The sequence below is a fragment of the Anastrepha ludens genome, chromosome 2 (assembly GCF_028408465.1).
Source record: "Anastrepha ludens isolate Willacy chromosome 2, idAnaLude1.1, whole genome shotgun sequence".
Lineage (NCBI taxonomy): Eukaryota > Metazoa > Arthropoda > Insecta > Diptera > Tephritidae > Anastrepha > Anastrepha ludens.
In genome coordinates this window covers 76,502,594-76,521,966 of record NC_071498.1, presented here as the reverse complement: position 1 = coordinate 76,521,966, position 19,373 = coordinate 76,502,594, and the positions used below count along the sequence as shown (strand labels likewise).

The 19,373-nt window shown below is 40.0% G+C and overlaps 1 protein-coding gene across 2 annotated transcripts; it reads left to right on the top strand.

The window, feature by feature from the left end:
* Nucleotides 1-6,637: 6,637 nt before the first annotated feature.
* Nucleotides 6,638-19,101, top strand: LOC128871906 (protein PAT1 homolog 1). Of its 2 annotated transcripts, XM_054114071.1 has the most exons (6): nt 6,638-6,730; nt 6,862-6,984; nt 7,242-8,139; nt 8,190-9,796; nt 11,347-11,592; nt 17,479-19,101. In XM_054114071.1, the coding sequence occupies exons 2-6, from the start codon at nt 6,946-6,948 to the stop codon at nt 17,755-17,757; spliced, it is 3,069 nt and encodes a 1,022-aa protein (XP_053970046.1). In that variant the 5' UTR covers nt 6,638-6,730; nt 6,862-6,945; the 3' UTR covers nt 17,758-19,101. The 2 variants fall into 2 exon arrangements, with proteins under 2 accessions (XP_053970046.1, XP_053970047.1); XM_054114072.1 differs by lacking the exon at nt 6,638-6,730 and having other exon boundaries at nt 6,771-6,984.
* The last annotated feature ends 272 nt before the right edge of the window (nt 19,102-19,373 follow it).

Below are 19,373 nucleotides of genomic sequence, written 5' to 3'. Positions count from 1 at the left end.
TCCTTTACTGAGGTGGTTCATTTCGTATTCTCGTCAAGGGTAATTATCCTTCCGTCGTTTAGAGCGATAGTTTCTCAAACCATTTGGACATTTGCGGCCACAAGGTGGACATTGTTAAACTGAGTAAGTACTCGGCGATCTGTCAAGCCAAAAATCAACCTGCTAAATTGCCGGCTGCGCGACAGTTTTGGTTCAGCATCGTAAACAGCCCAATATCGAAATCATCCTTTTCTCTTATTCCGCTTGAATTACCGAACAGAAATAGTTGGGTGTTAGAGCTTCGCCTGAGGATGTTTTCAACATCGACCAAGGCAGCTCTTAACACTTCTTCATGCAGACATTTCTTTGAAAGTACGCCCACCAATACTGACTGAAGTATAGCTGGCGGTATAAAGACCTATTCAATTTCGGGTATTTTTGTATTAACGAATCAAATGGCAGCTTTTCGATTTGTGCATCCAATATGTGACTGGCACTCCTGGAATTTGTGCCGTTGTCGGAAATGATTTGTCTGGGAACGCTTCGCCGGGATATTAACAATTTCAATGCGAGGAGAAATGAATCCGGTGAAACAGAAGGAGAAACCTAAATATGCATGATCCGAACGGTCATTTAGATAAAAACAGCACCCCTACCCTTTCCTCCGAACTTTCTTGTCAAAAAGTCCAAAATAGTCAATATCAATACCAATAGCAAATGGATGGTTGTTTGATGCATAAATTCTTCCCGGTAACATTCTTGCTAGCACTTGCGAAATAACAGGAGTTGGGAACTTATGCAAGTTCTATCGCTGAGAAATATGTACGTGGTAGGATGTTTTGCCGGAGCCCCCATTGTCAAGCGAAAGAAACGAAACATAATACTTTTTCCCATCTTTCTGGCAATTCACGGATTCCCTTTGTGAAAAATTCGGTCGGTTTTGCCGCAATCCACGAATCGATCCATTTTTTGACTTCATCGTAATTACGGAAGTGCTGGTCAGCCAGGCCATGTTGCATCGATCGGAAGAGATAGTAATCGGATGGCGCAAGGTCTGGACTATACGGCGGGTGGGGTAGGACATCCCATTTGAGCGTTTCTAAGTATGTTTTGACCACTTGTGCAACATGTGGCCGAGCATTGTCATGTTGCAAAATAACTTTGTCGTGTCTATCGGCGTATTGCGGCCGTTTTTCTCGCAGTGCTCGGCTCAAACGCATCAATTGTCGTCGGTAGACATCCCCCGTAATCGTTTCATTCGGTTTCAGTAGCTCATAATACACAACACCCAGCTGGTCCCACCAGATACACAGCATAACCTTCAGGCCATGAATATTCTGCGCCGACGTCGATGTTGAAGCATGGCCAGGGTATCCATACGTTGCCCGACGTTTTGGATTGTCGTAATGGACCCACTTTTCATCGCCAGTCACAATTCGATGCAAAAAACCCTTTCTTTTGTGCCGTTGAAGCAGTTGTTCGCATGCCATAAAACGGCGTTCAACGTCTCTTGGCTTCAATTCATACGGCACCCAATGGCCTACCTTTCGGATCATTCCCATGGCTTTTAAACGTTTGGAAATGGTTGATTGATCAACTCCCAAAGTTTTTGCAACCTCTTCTTGCGTTTGAGCCGGATCTTGATCGAGCAATTCCTCCAAATCGGTATCCATGAACTTTGGCGGCGCACCCTCGCGTTCTTCGTCTTCCAAGCCAAAATCACCACTTTTAAAGCGTGCAAACCACTTCTGGCACGTTCGCTCAGATAGAGCATGCTCACCATAAACTTCCACCAAGATACGATGACTTTCGGCTGCTTTTTTCTTCATATTAAAATAATGAAGAAGAATTCCCCGCAAAAACACATTATTTGGCACGAAATTCGACATTTTCAAGTGTGGTAAAAATATTGTTGTTTACGCTTCAAATAAAAAACTTATACTGACGTTTGTGCCTTACGACAGTAGCTCTCCAATGAATGTTTGGAAATGTGGATCGATGGAATAATAATCAAGTTACGCCATCTGTTGTAAAACCGCACGAACTTATTCATACACAATTGCGCAGTGCGTAGTTTCTCCTACTTGCTAAATCTCTGGTAGTGTTAAAAATCCGGGACTCGTAAACCACCTTGCAGCAGTGTCAATCTCAATATTTGGATTCTACCAATGCGTAAAGCTACTAACTCGTCAAATTTTCTTGCGTCCGGTCTTATCCAAAATAATACGTTGTTTAAAATAGACCAGAAATTTCGGTTATTTATTTGAAGGGAGAGTTCCTGTTCTACGAACTTAGCTAAGTAAATCAGCTCAAGCCTAGGTACTGAAATTTGTTTCAAAAGAGCAACTCTTACTTTGGATACCACAAGACTGCATAAACTGAAATTCTTACGTCGACAAGGATGTGAACTTCGCTCCGGGTTACACTTGATTACTACATCCTGCAGATTTATCTTGGCTATTAAAACGGCCGCCGTAGCCGAATGGATTGGTGCGTGAATACCATTCGGAAGACGTAGGTTCGAGTCTGCGTGAAACACAAAAATGCAAAAGTTTTTTCTAATAGCGGTCGCCTCTCGGTAGGCAACGGCAAGCCTCCGAGTGTATTTCTTTTATAAAAAAGGTCCTCATAAAAAATATCTACCGTTCGGAGTCGGCTTAAAATTGTAGGCCCCTCCACCTGACCTTTTCTGGAAATATTGGTAGCTCTTGCAAATCTTCTGGCTGATCTCACTTCAAAATCGACAATTCTGCTTATTAACGTACCCATTGATCCAAAAATGAGCTTCGTCGCTGAACACAATTTTTCGATGAAAAAAAAATAGATCTTCGGCAGCGGATGCACATCTTTTTTTCCTTGACTAACCGCCAACGGTCGTTCCTTCTCTTAGTTTTAAAGTCCGGACAATCAGGTAGGTTGTGTTACTTGGGGCCCTGGTGATGCGCTGAAGAGCTTTTAAATTTCTCCGTATGAGCTTTTGTCGGAGCAAATTCGTTTGGAATCTCGTCGTGTACAAAAACCCGTTCTCTATTGATTCTTCTACCCGCCTTTTCTTCGAGACGAGTGCAAAACCTCCATTGATATTCTGTGAACACTGCCGAATGCATTATCTAAGGCCTCCTCATAGCCACTCTTTGTAATTTGGCAGTGAGCAATCTCGTTTTCTTTGAGTTCATATCTCATGTTACACATTACTGAGTAAAAAGACTCTTAGTAAAAGATATTCCAGCACATTGACCACAATGTCAATTGTGTTTGTGTTCTTAATCTTCCTGCCACATATTAGTAGCATATTTCCGTATTCTTTCCAGCACCCGGTGTGTTTGACTTTATTAAATTGCTTGCGCACCGCCCATTAAGGCGATGTGTTATTTATTTATTTTGTAGACCCTGTCTTCCACCTCCATATGAAACGTTTTTCACTAATCTAGGTTTGTTCCAGGTTTTTAAAGACAATTGAATTTTCAAGAAGCTTTCGTCAGAGACACAACTGAAAATTCTCTCTTCATTCAAAGTATTGCTTGTCCAAGCTGTTAAAATTGAAAAAAGTGTTTGTCAGTATGAAGCCGTGTGTCTTGGAGATTGAAAAGTCAATTAGTTGAGTAGAAGTATTGACGTACGACGCATTCATTTTCGATACAATTTTGCTTATTGTTACAATGTTTGTAATCGTCGAATAAAAATTTTCTTACTATGGCAACCTTCTTTCAAACAAATTACAACACGGTCCCTCGGTCAACAAGAACTATATTTGTCCCTTTCTATCAAATAGTTTCAGTCGTGGTGCAACCATACAGGTGATGCCGAAATGGTATTTGTTTAATCTGCTTTGATAAATCAACTTGCAATATAGTACGATTTTTGCATGTTGAAGTTGTATATTTATTTCTATGTATGTTACCTGGCGCCACCTTATGGTTTCGTTTTATCTAATGGCCAAAAACATATGTTTTCCGTGAAATCAAATTAACGAAATTCGAACCTCTTTGCGAATCTTCTACTCAACTGAAGCAACCAATAAAATGTAGAAGAAATGAGTTCAGAAGAAAGGTAAACAATTTTGTTAATTAAATTGTATTTTCCTTTATAAATGGAAGAATAATTTTTGCAGCAAAAGAAGAAAATATGAAGTAGGATTTCGAGTAGAGTGGAAAACCAAGTTCCCTTGGTTACTGCAGGAAAATAGCCAGAAAGGAAAGAAGTGTTTAATATGCAATCTTTCAATTGCTGGAGGTCTGTCTCACATACAGCGGCATGCAAGTTGCGAAAGCCATGGATGAAATATGAAGAGGGCAAAGGAAACTCCAAAATTACAAGGATTTATTGTGAACAAACAGCATATTGACTCAACAGCTGCAGCAGCTCACTTATTGGAGTTAAGACTAAGTATATTTATATCCGAACACAATTTGCCATTCACTGTACTGGATCACTTAAATTTGCTTTTAAAACAGTCAATAACCGACTCGAAAATTGTAAAAAGATGAATATAGACCGGAAAAAAGCCCAACAAATCATTAACACTGTAACTGCTCCAGAAAATGTGAAATCCATCTCCAACTTTTGCCAGAAAAATTACTACTCAATAATAATAGACGAGAGCACGAATGTGTCATTGTCGAAAAATCTTGCGGTAGTGGTAAGGACATACGAAACAAAATGTGTTGATCGATTTTTTGGGCTCTTTTCAATTACTGATTGTACGGCACAAGGAATTTTCGACAAAATAATAGGAATTCTGGAAATTCATTCAAATGTATTTTCTATTTCTCTCCTATATTTTAAAAATAATTAACAATGTAAATATGGAGATGCAATCGAAAGAAGCTAAAGGGTTTTTCAATACGGGCGGGTAGATGTGTAAATGGAATAAAATGGCGTTTGCTGTGTGGCACGTAGCGCCGTCCTGCTGGAAGGTCCATATGGTTCAATATGGGCCATAAGAAATTGGAAGGGCCACCACGTCTACCGAAAAATAGGCGCAATGCGCGCAACGTTTGCGTTAATGAACACTCATTTTGATAATAAAGTTTTATCATTTGAACGTGCTGTCCAATCGTGGAACTTACCATGATGATTTGGCATAAACAACTGAATAATAAACAGAAGATTTGACAGATCTCACCAAAACAAAATGGCTGCCACAGGGCGCCAAAATCGACCCACGCCATTTGAAAAACGTTTGCGTTAATGAACACTTATTTTGGTAATAAAGTTTTATCATTTGAACGTGCTGTTCAATCGTGTAACTTGCCATGATGATTTGGCATAAACAACTGAATAATAAACAAAAGATTTGACAGATGTCACCAAAACAAAAAGGATGCCACAGGGCGCCAAAATCGACCCGCGCCAATTGAAAAACCCTTTAGAATAGAAATATTTTTGTTCCGGCAAATAACACGACATTTTTTACAGAAAGAATATTTAGATAGTAGTGATATTTCTAAAATAGACGTAGGCAGTAACCATATAGAAATTGCATATTGCGGGGCTGAAGTAGATCTTTTTATCTGTAATAATTTAATGGAAAAAGAAGAGATTCAAAATTTTAAATTTAACGCCAAACAATTTTATATGGAACGAAAATAGATTTCGATAGTGAAATTTTGTATTGGATTACAAACTTTGTTCCTAAAAAGGTTTTATCAGGTAAAACCATGACCATTGTGCCACTAATAGTTAAACTATTTCCAAAATAGGAAATAGATAAAATTGAAAACATCAATTCAGAGTATAGAGCCCTGTCAGAACACGAGGAGTTGCGCAATTTTAAAAATAGTTCTATTTGCGAGTTTTGGGCAAAGGTTTGATATAGTAAAGCTGAAATAAATGAGCCATTTTTTGCAAATATATATAGAATTGCGCAGGGGATTTTGTCAACTTCCATTCATCAGCGAATGTCGAGCGATATTTTCAATACAGAATATAATTTAAAAAATATGTCAAAATCGGTTACTGGTTGATTCAGTTTCAACATTGATAAAAATTAGAGCCAAGGGGCAATGTTGTCATAATGTATAAATTGATAAGGGAATCCAGAGTGAAGATACCTTAGTCATAAACAAGGATGAAAACTTCTTTGATTAATGACGTAAATTCTATTTCAAAAATAAAAATAAGTAATTTCCTAAAAAGGCCTCAATACATATAATTTGTCGGCAATAAACATATGTAAAAGTAGTATCTATGATATTGGTTTTATTTATTTAAAATATTTATCGGATTTGAACCAAATTTTCGTTAATAAATAAAACGGAAATTAACTTCAAATGTTTATACCACATCTGTACACGTATTTAAAAAAAATAATTAGTGCCTTTTCAACAAAAAAGTACATTTTCCAACTGAGTTTAGTACTATTTCTGATATCATATTTCCCAACCCTGCTATAAAATAAGGACAAAGGCTAATTCATTCAATGTTTTGACTGGATCAGGTGATTTTATGTCTCTATTGTAAAAATGCCCTGCTTCTTGTTTGTTACCTTGTGCATTTGTTTACATTTTCATTGAAATTTTTACATTCAGTACGCCGAATTGCTAAAAAAAATATGTCTCCATATTGGCCCTGAAGTAAACGCTCTCGAAGCTGCCTCTAAATTTTGATAAATGTTGCGGCTAAAATCCATTCGTGCACCCAGGCATTATTTTCTGGATTCGCCGAACGCTTCCTATGATAATAAAGTATTATTTGGCATTGCCAGATATTTGATTTACATGGGAGAAATAATGTTGTTTTTATCAAATGAGTAATATTTTTATACTTAGAAATTATATTTTATTACCAAATATTCAAAATATGTATAAAACATTATTTGCATGCTTTATTAAATGATTTTGTGTAAACGCAAAAAAACTAATTTGCCTGTATCCAATGTAGAACTTGGCAACCGTGCACATAGTCAATGGCGGCCATGAATGTGTGACAAATGACAATTTCGTGTGAAATAAACAAATTTTCTCAATGGATGATTCGTTTTTTGGATTCGATACATCTGTGCCGGTGAGTAAAGATTTGCGTAACGCAAGGTTATTTACAAAACAAAATTAGAAGATTATGGAAACGTATGCAACGATATTAAACAAACGATACTGAGCGGTTCCTCTAGTCCATGCCTTCGTGTTAATGCATTATCAGTCGTTTGTGAAGTTCCGCATTGTAAGGCATGTTCAATAGGAAAATTTTGTTAGACTATTTCTATACCCTATAGTACGATAAAATTAAATTCGTTGTATAATTCACTAAACACTTTTTTTAAGTTCGAAGATGACGGGGCTGGTGGGCAAATCGCTGAACCTTCGGAAGAAGAGTATGATGCACTTAACGATGAAACTTTCGGTTCGGCCACTAATGGCGACTGGGAAGAGGCTCATGAAAACATGGTGCGTCTTACAGACTGCTTCCTTTCTGACAGTGGTTGCCGCGATTCTTTAGATGGTGTTAGATCAAAAGGTGGAAAAGCTATACATTCTTCGCAAGCGTCATCTTCCAAAGCGAACCCCTTGCGAGTACGAACTGTGGAAAAGTATGCGGACTCAGATTTGGAGTTAAATTTGTCGGGAATGAGATTAGATGACGTAGATTTAAGATTCGACGATAATGAAAGTGTAGGTGGAGCCTCTGGCCTAAGTTTAGATCCTAGCGTGTGGGCTTCAATTCCTCTTAAGCCTTCTACCGCACATCAATCAAATATTCTTGGGGATATGAGAACACAAACACCAATTCTTCAAGGTGGAGATGCACGTGGAATTAATGGATCAAATGACATTAGGCATTTTCAACGAGCACAGATTGCAAACCATCGGCAACAGACGTTTGACCACCGAAATCCAAACTCTGATTTTCAAAATGTTCATGGGGATATGGCTGTTGGAGGTATTTGTGGGGTATACGGTCTTCCTCCAACTCCTAAATTTTGCACATTGGAGGATATAGAAAGGAATATAATTAATGAACAAACTATGCGCAAACATCAAGAGCAACATCCAGAGTCTAAAGATTATCAGCAACAGCAAAACCAGAATCGACAGACTCAACAATATATCAGTGATGTTTTAAAGCAGGCGACAAAGACACCTCCACCGCAACATATACAGCAACAGCAAGCAGGTCAACATCAACAAAACTTACACAAACCACAACTTACACATTTGAAAGGTACCAAATACCATAATAAATGTTCAAGTAATTAATTTCTTTGTACCTAGGTCCGCCTGGTTTTCCCAACAATCAAGGACATCCACCTAGACCGAGTAGTAATTTTACAAATAATCTAGCACAGCACCCATTGGGTAATTTATTGCAGCAACATCAAGCAGGTGGCGTGGCTGGAAGTCGTCTCCCTCCAGGCTTTCCCTTATACTCAACCGGACCAGGCCCGCATTTGCAACAGCAAAATAATCACCAACTTCCTCCCCATCCCTTACTAAACCAACACGGACTGCCGCCAAATTTTCAGCAATTGCACCAGCGCCCACTGCCAGGCCCTCATCTCCCGATCGCTTTGAATAATTTTGCTATGCATCCCAATTTTAATGCTATGCGGGCGGCTGCGGCAGTTGGGGGTATTTATCCAGCTGGTTTGGTACAACCTCAACAACAACAGACTCGTATTGCTCCTCATCCAACCAGTCCAGCAGTCTTACTAAATGCACAACAATCCAACTCAATGTATAATATGTTTAATATGCGTTTGGTTCAAGAAATTCAACAAAATCATCCCCTTTTGCAAAATGCTGCACGTCAAGCACAACAAATGCAGCAAACAATTGGAATGAATACTTATCAAAGTCTTGCTCAGCAACGGGCCAACAATATTGGAGGTAAAAACCCTTCCCATCAGCGTCGAGAAGGAGGGCCTGCAACTGGCAATTTACCCCATGAAGAGTTCGATGAATATGCCAATCTGATGAGTACACGAGACAAACATTGGTTAATCGGTATTCAGTTATCGCAGTTAAATACAGAAACTCCTTATATTGACGACTTTTATTATATGGTATATCGTGAAAGAAAGGCGGCTCAAAATGGCAACCTGCGTCACAGTCAGGCACATAAAGACAACCAACTAAATCATCCGCTAACTCAGCCAAAAGGTCATGCTCAACTTATTTTAGTCCAACTTGGTAATAAGAATGGAACACGAAATGGGCAGCTCCGCGAACGCCGTAACTCAGAAACGACCGGCGTTACTGGCAATAATAGTGGACATATTGGAAACAACCAGGATCAAAAAAGCCCATATGTGTTTACTCCACTAAAGTTTGAAAATTCTTTGGGTAAACTGCAGTATGGAAGTGTGACGGCACCGCGCAAAATAATTGATGCTGAAATTATGGGCAAGGAAGCGGCTGCCAACGGGGCTGGAGATGGCATAAGAAATGTTGCAAATTCCAGTGGTATCAGCTCTGCCCATCTGAAATCCAATACTTTATCAGTAACCTCTTTAACAGGTATTATAAGCGATATTGCATCATCTGCTCAACGTAAATCGCGACATATTCTGCTACATATTGAGACACTTTATCGTATTGTTTTAAAATTGGAGGATTTAAATAATCCCACTGCAATTGCCACTATTATAATGAAAAAGAAAAAAGAGAGCGAGCGCATTGCGGCTTTAGAGCAACTAGAAAATGCGAATAAAACTCAAGAAGAGCGAGTGGCGGATTTATCTAATACATCTACAGTGAATCCAGCGCTAAAAAACAAGTTCGCATATGAAATTGAAAAGAAAGAAATACTCGTGTCGAAACTGATAGCTGGTCTTTCTCATGAAGAAGTACCGGCAATCATGAATGTTCGTAAGGGAAAGGTAATGTTAACTATTTTTGCTGGATGAGTAACTACTGAAGGCTTTTTTCAACCAATCGTTCCATAATTTTGCAAATCGTTTATTCACCTTTTCGAAATATGTAGCTAATTTAAGTACCGGAAATTAATGAACTGTGTATTTGCTTTTATTTCTTCGGTTCAGTTTGAAAAGGATCATAAATTTACGTTGACTTAATTTGTTTTGTGAAATTCTCCACAAAACAAAGAAGAAGAATTCTTTCACAGAATTCGCATAAGGCGGGGGAATGAAAGTTCGCACCTACATATGTAACTGTGATTCAATTTGCCATATTTTTAGTACTTATGTATTTAAATCTACAATACAAAATATCGTATAGACTGTAAGATATGAAGAATTACAATTCGCACTTCGCAGCTATTGAATGAAAAAAGTTAGACAATTACATTAAGGTTTTTATAAAAGCTGACCTAGACAAAGAAACATCTTTGAAAGTAATTTTGGGCTGAAAGTCTATTATGAGCATAGTCGGAGGATAAGGATCCTTTACATATTTCTTCTTAATCGGCGCATTCATACGGGATGTTCGCGATAACATACAAACGTTATTTTGATCTTTATAGGAATATATGGAATGTATGGATCAAAAATGATAAATTGCAGTTATGCTCGTTAGTGGTGGATATTTTGTTCTGAAAGCATAAAGATATAAGTCAAATTTCTTACTTAGGACGCTCAAAATTCAATTTGAGTATACATAACAACATAAAAAACTCGATTAAAATATCTTTTTTTTGAAGCTGCTGAAGCGACAGACTTTGGCCCGACTGGGTTGAGCACCTGCAACTTCATTTGTGGTGTGAGTAAGCTTCTGTCCACAGTAAGGTTCCTGTCTAATCAAACGAAGCACAATGACAGAGTGGCAGTCACATTCGGTGATTGTGTTTCGCCGTACTCGAAGAGATGCTCAAGCCGACGGTTCACATCAAATCCTGGATCGCGACAGACTAAACATGTTGATGTTGAAAAACATACGTTTTCCTCCTCTTTTTTTCCTGGTTACGGGCTTTGAAAGATTTATAAGTGTCGTTAATATAATGTGTTTATTGTTGAAAAAGACGTAAGTCGAGCATGTAGAGCCATAATAATGTTGTATTTATTTTGCCTTTTGCCCGGACAGCGTAAATCTTTTCTCAGCGTAATAATAGGGCGGGAAATTTTTTTGTCAAAATGTTGCAAACATGACCGTTCCGTAATCAAGCTGATTTTAAATTATCTGTGTACAGAAGTTCGTCAAAATAGTTGGACGGAGATTTTAAATGGAGGGGAATTACTAATTTTTCGGTACTTTTTAGTTTGAACAAGAAGTTCTTTCAAAGATTTTTAGATTTTTGTCTAGAATAGTTTCTCATGTCATCAATCAAAATAATACAATCATTAAAAAATTAATTTTTCTTCCTTTTCTCTTTGCCTTAGTTTTGCGTTAGTTTGTTTGGATAGTAGTAAAATTGACTGGAAATATTGAAATTACATTATTATTTTAAGTATTTCAATTTGGTGTATTTCTTTAGACACTCATACGACGCATTATGCCATATATGGAAGATCACGAAATCCGCTGGAATATTTGGATGGGGGTTTTCGCTTCATTGCAAAATGTTGTTAAAAAAGATAGGGAAGATGTTGACGGTGTTTTATATGCACTTTATCCGGAGTTCAAGAAGCAAGTCCGTGAAGCTGACTTTGAGGCAATTGTGAAAATTTCATCCTCTATACCCCTTACCGAAAGGAAGTCTAACGGAGTATTCTGTAGTAAGGTAAGTTGGGTACTCATGGCATAATTATATATACACTTGCGCTCACGTAATTAAGTCACTTTTTTTTACAATATTCGCGATATATTTCAAGCACATAGACTACAAAACTGCACACCCGAAAGTTTTCTAAAAATTCGAATAAAAAAGTTAAAGATATTTATGGTATGTTTTTAAATTTGTTAAACTTTTGTTAATTTTGTACAAAGTTTGGAATTTTGATTTACGAGGCTTTTATTACACAATCAAATGCATTGTTAAAAATTTAACGATAAAAATATATCATGAAAAGTTTTGGGCTTATTGTAAAAAGATGAAGTGGCTTAATTACGAGCACATATCTATATTATACATTGTATATATTGTAATTGCTGATCTTATAATTACAATTCAAATTAGGGCGACTTGTGCAGTGTTTTTGATTGTAAAAGTTGAAAGCTTATATGTATGTCAGACTTATTTATAAAATATTTTGTAACAGTTGCAACATTAGCGTAATTTATGATTTTGCGCAAGTTAAAACTGTGGCCTAAGGCATTCGTTTGGCAAAAGTAGCAATCATCTTGATGATGCCATTTTATCGTGCGCAGAATCGTTCTCTCAAACACTCCAAGCGTCGCTTCATCGGATGTTGTCATCGTCCCCGCTTTTGCGCCATACGTTAGGACCGGCATGATGCGAGCCTTGTAGAGTGTTAGTTTTGTTCGTCGAGAGAGGACTTTACTACTCATTTGCCTACTTAGTCCAAAGTAGCACATGTTGGCAAGAGAGATTCTGCGTTGGATTTTAATGCTGACATTGTTATCGGTGTTAATGCTGGTTCTTAAATAAACGAAGTCCTTTACAACCTCGGAATTATAACTGTCAACAGTGACGTGGGTGTCGATAAGCGAGTGCGTCGCAGCAATCCTGCTCCAAATACTTCTCCTCAGAGCTGGAATCGAATCCAACCCTGGGCCAGAGGTATTCTACTGCAGCGTCTGCCACAAACGGCTTCACCCGAACTCCACCTCGGTTAGGTGCAACAAGTGCAACGGGTGGAGCCACCTTAAGACCTGCTCGGGTCTTAAGTCACATAGGGAGTGGTCCACACGGTATGTGGCCACGTGTTGCTCCCGCCAGCAGGCGTCTGATTCCTCCACGGTTAACACACCCCCTGATAGGCCGGCACTACCAACCGCCACCACTACCAACACCTCCGGTAGGAGCCGGTGAGGAGCCTATCGGAGCAACACAACTCCCCTTCCTTCCTGCTCCAACCCCAGTGCGGGGACAAACCAGCAGCTCCTGGTCCCCCGCACAGTCTGTTCCGTGTGTCAGGCCGTAATACCTCGGAATCTGGTATCAGTCCAGTGCAATTCTTGCAATGGCTGGTGCCATTTTCGGAGATGTTCCGGCCTGCGCACCACCCGTGAGTGGACAACTGCCTACGTTGCCCCCTGCTGCAGAGCTCTGCACCCACTACCGCCCCCGGAGGCGCGGCCGCCCACCACCATCAGGCCGCAACAGCCACAGTGGATTGCGCAGCAGGTCCAACGTAGACAACACCACGCGTCCCTCACCCCCCGAATTACACTGACCTCACCGAGAAGCTTCAAGCTTCTCCAGGTCAACTGCAACGGACTTACGAGTTAGGTCGACGAGATAGTCGACTTTATGATAGCTGCGGTCCAAGAAACAAAGCTGCACGCTAGGTCATCTCTGATCACCAGGGATGGCTATAACGTGCACAGACACGATCGCGAGCGAGACAATGGTGGTGGCCTAGCGTTTATAGTCCACCACACTGTGCAGTATCGTCTTATCGATGAAGGAATCGACCGCAGGGACAGCACCTTAGAATGTCAAGGCATAGCTGTCCGGTCAGGCGATTCCGAGCTCGAAATATTTAACATATATATATACCCCCTGTCACCTGCTGCCCGGCAGGATATCACCCTGATATAGGTGCGCTCATCAGAGGTGAAAACCGATTGGTTGTAGGTGACTTTAATGCGCATCACGATCTTTGGCATTCAAGCCTGCCAAATGATCGTAGGGGACAGCAACTGGCAGAGCAGATAGACGACTCGACATTCAGCACAGTGAACGACGACGCCCCCACCAGGGTAGTGGGCAATTGCAGCAGCTCGCCTGACCTAACAATTGCTAGCGCTGGTCTGATAAATAGCATAACGTGGCGACCTATGCTATCGCTTGCATCAGACCACCTGCCCATTGTCGTCTCGATCGAGAGACCTGCCAACTTCGTTTCCGCGAATCACCGGTCCTATTTTAACTTTAAAAAAGCTAATTGGGACGGCTTCACGGAATTCACCGAGGACACCTTCGCCGCTCTTCCCATCCCCACTGATGTGCGCGTAGGCGAACGCGCATTCCGCAAGGTGCTCACAGCTGCTGCGGCTCGCTTCATTCCAGCTGGAAGTTATAAGGACATTCGTCCTCATTTCCCAGCCGAAGCAGCCAGTTTAGCAAACGAGCGTGACCACCTACGCCAGGCCGATCCCGGGGATCCCCGCATAAGGGATCTCAATTTGGAGATCCGGCAACTGGTAAATCAGCATAAGCGGGCTAAATGGGTTGAGCACCTGAAGACCTGCAATCTCACCTCTGGGGTGAGTAAGCTCTGGTCCACCGTTAGGTCCCTGTCAAACCCGACGAAGCACAATGACAAGGTGGCTATCACCTTCAACGGTTGCACTTCGTCGAACCCGAAGAGATGCGCGAGCTATTTTAGCCGGCTTTTCATATTGCATCCTCCGGGCGACAGAACCAAACGTCGTGCCACCAGAAGGCTGCACAAACTGACGAACGACAGTGCGCCACTTACTTTCTCCGGTGATGAGGTTCAGGGGGCCATCAACAAGTCGAAATCATCGAAAGCCATTGGCCCTGACGGCTTAAACGCGCTGATGCTGAAGCATCTGGGACCCCTGGGAGTAGGATTCCTCACAAGGGTTTTCAATCTGTCCATGGCCACTCTCATCATCCCTGACAAGTGGAAAGCAGGGAGAGTGGTCCCACTACTGAAACCTGGGAAACCCGCCAACCAAGGGGAGTCTTATCGGCCGATAACTCTCCTTTCCCCAGTAGTGAAGACATTTGAAGCCCTCCTACTCCCACTCTACACGAAACACCTGGCCCCAGCCCCACATCAGCACGGTTTCCGACGAGTGCACAGCACCACCACTGCACTCACCGCCATAAACGCCCAGATAAATCGCGGGCTTAACCAAAACCGCCCCTGCGATAGGACTGTCCTAGTAGTGTTGGACTTGAAAAAGGCTTTCGATACAGTCAGCCATTCCACGCTACTAGATGACATTTATCAGTCGACACTCCCGCCAGGGCTGAAGAGGTGGTCCGCGAACTATCTGAGCGGTCGGCACTCGTCAGTGATATTTCGAGATCAAACTTCAAAGCAGAGAAAGATTAAGCAAGGCGTACCGCAGGGTGGTGTCCTTTCTCCCTTGCTGTTCAATTTCTACATCTCGAAGCTCCCCCAACCACCAGCGGGAGTTTCCCTAATCTCATACGCTGACGACTGCACGATCATGGCGTCGGGCAATGACATCGATGACCTGTGTTCCAAAGTGAACAACTACCTCACCGACCTTTCTCGCTTTTTCACTGCGAGGAATCTCCAACTTTCCCCCACCAAGTCCACGGCGACCCTCTTCACCACCTGGACAAAGGAGGTCAAGCTGTCCCTTAAGGTAAAAGTCGATGATACACCAATTCCGACGGTAAATAACCCCAAAATTTTGGGTGTAACCTTTGACAGCCTGCTCTCCTTCTCTGCGCATACAACCGCAATTGCCACAAAAGTCCAAAATCGCAACAAGGTCCTCAAATCGCTGGCCGGCAGCACTTGGGGCAAAGACAAAGAACTGTTGCTTTCGACATTTAAGGCAATTGGCCGGCCGGTTCTTAACTATGCTGCGCCTGTCTGGTCGCCTGGAACTAGTGATTCGCAGTGGACAAAGCTACAGACCTGTCAAAATACCGCCATTCGGACCGCGACCGGGTGCCTCCTGATGTCACCCATCCACCACCTTCATAATGAGGCACAAATGCTCCCAGTTGCGGAGCACAACAAATTGCTCAGCAAGCAGTTCCTGCTCGGATGTTGCCGTAGGTCTCATCCCTGCAGACACCTGCTTGAGCCTGAGCCGCCTCCCAGGCACGTCAGGAGACACCTCCTTGACTACGCTGACGAACTCCAGGACAAAACTGACCGAAACCTACTGGACCAGACAGTATTTAGACAGTCAATAAACGACATTCACCGGGAGACCGTTACCACCTTCATGAACTCCCGTCCTGTGAATGCCGTAATCGGAGTCCAACCACCACCTATCGCAGATGACGAGCTCCAGCTTCCCCGTGAGACCCGTGTAACACTGGCACAACTACGTTCTGAATACTGTAGCAGGTTAAACTCCTACATATGCAGAATCGACCCCGACATACCAAACACATGTCCGGCATGTGAAGGTACCCCGCACGACACTAACCACTTCTTCACATGCCCCCTCAAACCGACTCATCTAACCCCCCTCTCCCTTTGGACCCAACCTGTCGAAACAGCATGTTTCCTGGGCCTACCCCTAGATGAGCTAGACGAAGACGAACGGTGATATACCTACACTGACAGGGCTACCTATGCTGTTAACAACAACAACAACAACAACGGTTTGTTTGAAGACAGGAGGTACTTCGTTTTGTCCTCGTTCACCACCAGACGCATTCGCTTTGCCTTATCCAGTTTGGAGAAGGCAGAACTAACAGCGCGGTTGTTAACGCCGATGATGTCAATATTCTCCAGAGCAGCCATTACCTCCATTGAAAGCAACAGTTTGGTGCGGACTATGGGCTGGTGGATTCATCGGCCTATACTTCTTCAAAGTAACAGTGAATGGCGAAAGCGCCGTGATAAATGACTTTTTGATGCCGGAAATTAAAGCCCGTCTTCTCCACAACATTTGGTCCCAACTAGACGGCGCTACGGCCCGTGAAACAATGGATTTACTGAGTCGTCGTTTCGGTGAACAATTTTTCTGTTGCCTCGGATCAGTGGATTGCCCCCAAGATTGTGGGGCTTAGTTGCTTAGTAGTAAGCTTAAGAATATCAAGTGTCCCAGTTTTTCTGGGTTTCTATGAGACGAGGGTTCCCATGACAGAGGCATAGTGGAATTGGGTTCAAAATGGCAATAAAATTTTGAAAGTGGATATGTGCTTAAAATCGGATTATTCTACCTATGCTAAATAAAGCCTTCAGTGTCAGGAAAATAATGGATTTACTTTCTACTTCACCTTGTATAAATTACCAAACTTAGAAGGGGAAGAAGCTGTTTTTTAAGTTTTACACCATCGCACTCCAAATTTATGTCACAATGGCTACTAACTACACGTTGAATGTACATATAAAGAAAATCAACATGTAGTTATTCAAATATTTTTAAAAACATGTGGTTACTATCATTCAACAAATTTCAAAATACAATTGCGCCACGGAATGATGATTGATTGATTCATGTCCCTTTTACTATATTCTTATAAAACTAGGCCCTCACAACCGTTTATTTTTCATTTATTCTCGCTGGTGATGCATTTCGTATCAGTTTTTATACTATGCATATTAGTGTTATTCCTCGCCAAATGATCGGGCTAAAGTTTAATACACTGTACTACATAACTAGTCCAACTGGTTTCCACATAACTACATATTATATGGAGAACGGCGACAACTTGATCGGACTTGGACTAAACTTATTTGTCATCAATTCAATCTATGATTGTATGTGAAAATTAGTTAGATACATTTAGCAGATAATTTGTAAATAATCCAAGAATATTAATGGTATAATATTTGTTTATATTTTTCAGTTTGGAATATCATCGCTTGTTTGCTTAGTGTTACAGGCTGAGCATATATACATGTCTGACAATGATTCTACACATACCGACGCCAACAAGGAAAAATGGCGGCACTTCTTAGATCAAGTTTCAACATCATTAAATCGAACTATACAAAACCAGGCAATTTGCGCTGAAATTGAGTCAGATTCAATACAACCAATGATGGACCATTTTGCTCGTTTTAAAGATTTAAAACTGGACTCTCTATTGGCACTTATAACTGAAGCAAAACAGCAAATTAACTAAATCAAAATGACGGACATGTTAATAGAAAATCTTAAACGTGTACAAGATTGGATGAGTTTGCAAAACCTAAAGTAAAACTAAATAACTTAGTTGCATGAAAACTGTAACTCTGCAAAAGATGTTAAAAATAATTTATTGGTATACAATACATTATTAACATTTGGGAGGTGATGATGACCCGTTATACATACATATATGACATGCATACTGTTGAATGTATAATATTGTTAAAAAGGAAAAATTAAGCAGAGCAGAAGATCGTAAAAATCAGCAGCAAAATATTGTTGTCTTTAAGATACGATATTTTTGGCTCATGCAGCACATAATAAATCTAGCTGTGTAGTTTTGGCAAAGTAGCTTAAGGTTGTATAGGTCAAAGTTTTATTTCATTCTCAGGAAATGCACTTTCGCTTATCTATCAAAAAATTTTAATATAGGTATCGATGTTATATTTGCATTAAAAATTATTAAATTTTTTACGCCATAATTTTCAGAACTTATGTAACAATGTACAACTACGTTTGTTTCGTAATAATAAAACTTTATTCCAATCTTCCTTGAAAAACTTAAAATATAGTTATCTTCAGTCACCTTGGAAGTGGCAACTTTACCAAAACGACATAGATAGATGAAAGAGTTCAACTATTTAAAATTTTAGCTGACGATTTTAAGTTTCAAAAAGTAGTGACAACTGTAACTTGTCTTTTTTATTCTAGATTTTATGTGTTTTTGTGAGTTTTCTTTAGTGTTTTGTAAATATTTATAGAAGCAAAAACTTAGTATTAGGGCCAAAATTTATTTAACAAAGATCTGAATAGCACTATTGAGAAAAAAATCTATTATAAAAAAAGTTTGTATGAATTTAAAGATAAGACGAAGGCATTCGAAATATGCAATGAAAATACTTTATAAAACAGTCGTAACGTGTTTTAACCTTGGTAAATTATAGCCGATTACTTGTAATCGGTATTTCACACTTTCATATTATATACTACATATATGCATATATATAAAATATTTATATGTATAAATTTATAGATAAATGCTTAGTTTGGTGCTTCTTCGTTAAAAATGGATAAAAAATAATTATATAAAATCAATTATGTAACTACAGAATACTAATGCAATTGAACATGAAAATACTAATTTTATGTCATTAGCTTTAAATATATTCGTATACTATATTGATGGGCATTCAGACTTTCTTACTCGTCAAATGTCATTTTTGTTGATCCATTTAATCCCGCTCACACCTTATTCATGTTCGGATTTTTTTAAAGAATTGTAAAAATAAATATTTTCCAGGAATAAAACTTAAAATGGTTAGCCTTACTTCTTATTTAATTCATGGTTTGTTTAGACAAATATTATGGACTACATTTCGATCGACTTATGGTATTACTCAAGTTTGTTTAATTTTCATCTAATGAGGCACCAAGAATGAATTATTTGATACAATATTTCTTAATTAAAAGAATTTAATTTATGACCTCAAATATTTAGGATGAGAAAAAAAAAGAAGTGGTGAACAAAATAAGAATTTGGTTTGTTCACCCTTTAGTGAGTTGTGCAGCGTACAAAAGGTTTGACCATATTAACCATGGGGAGAATGTCTT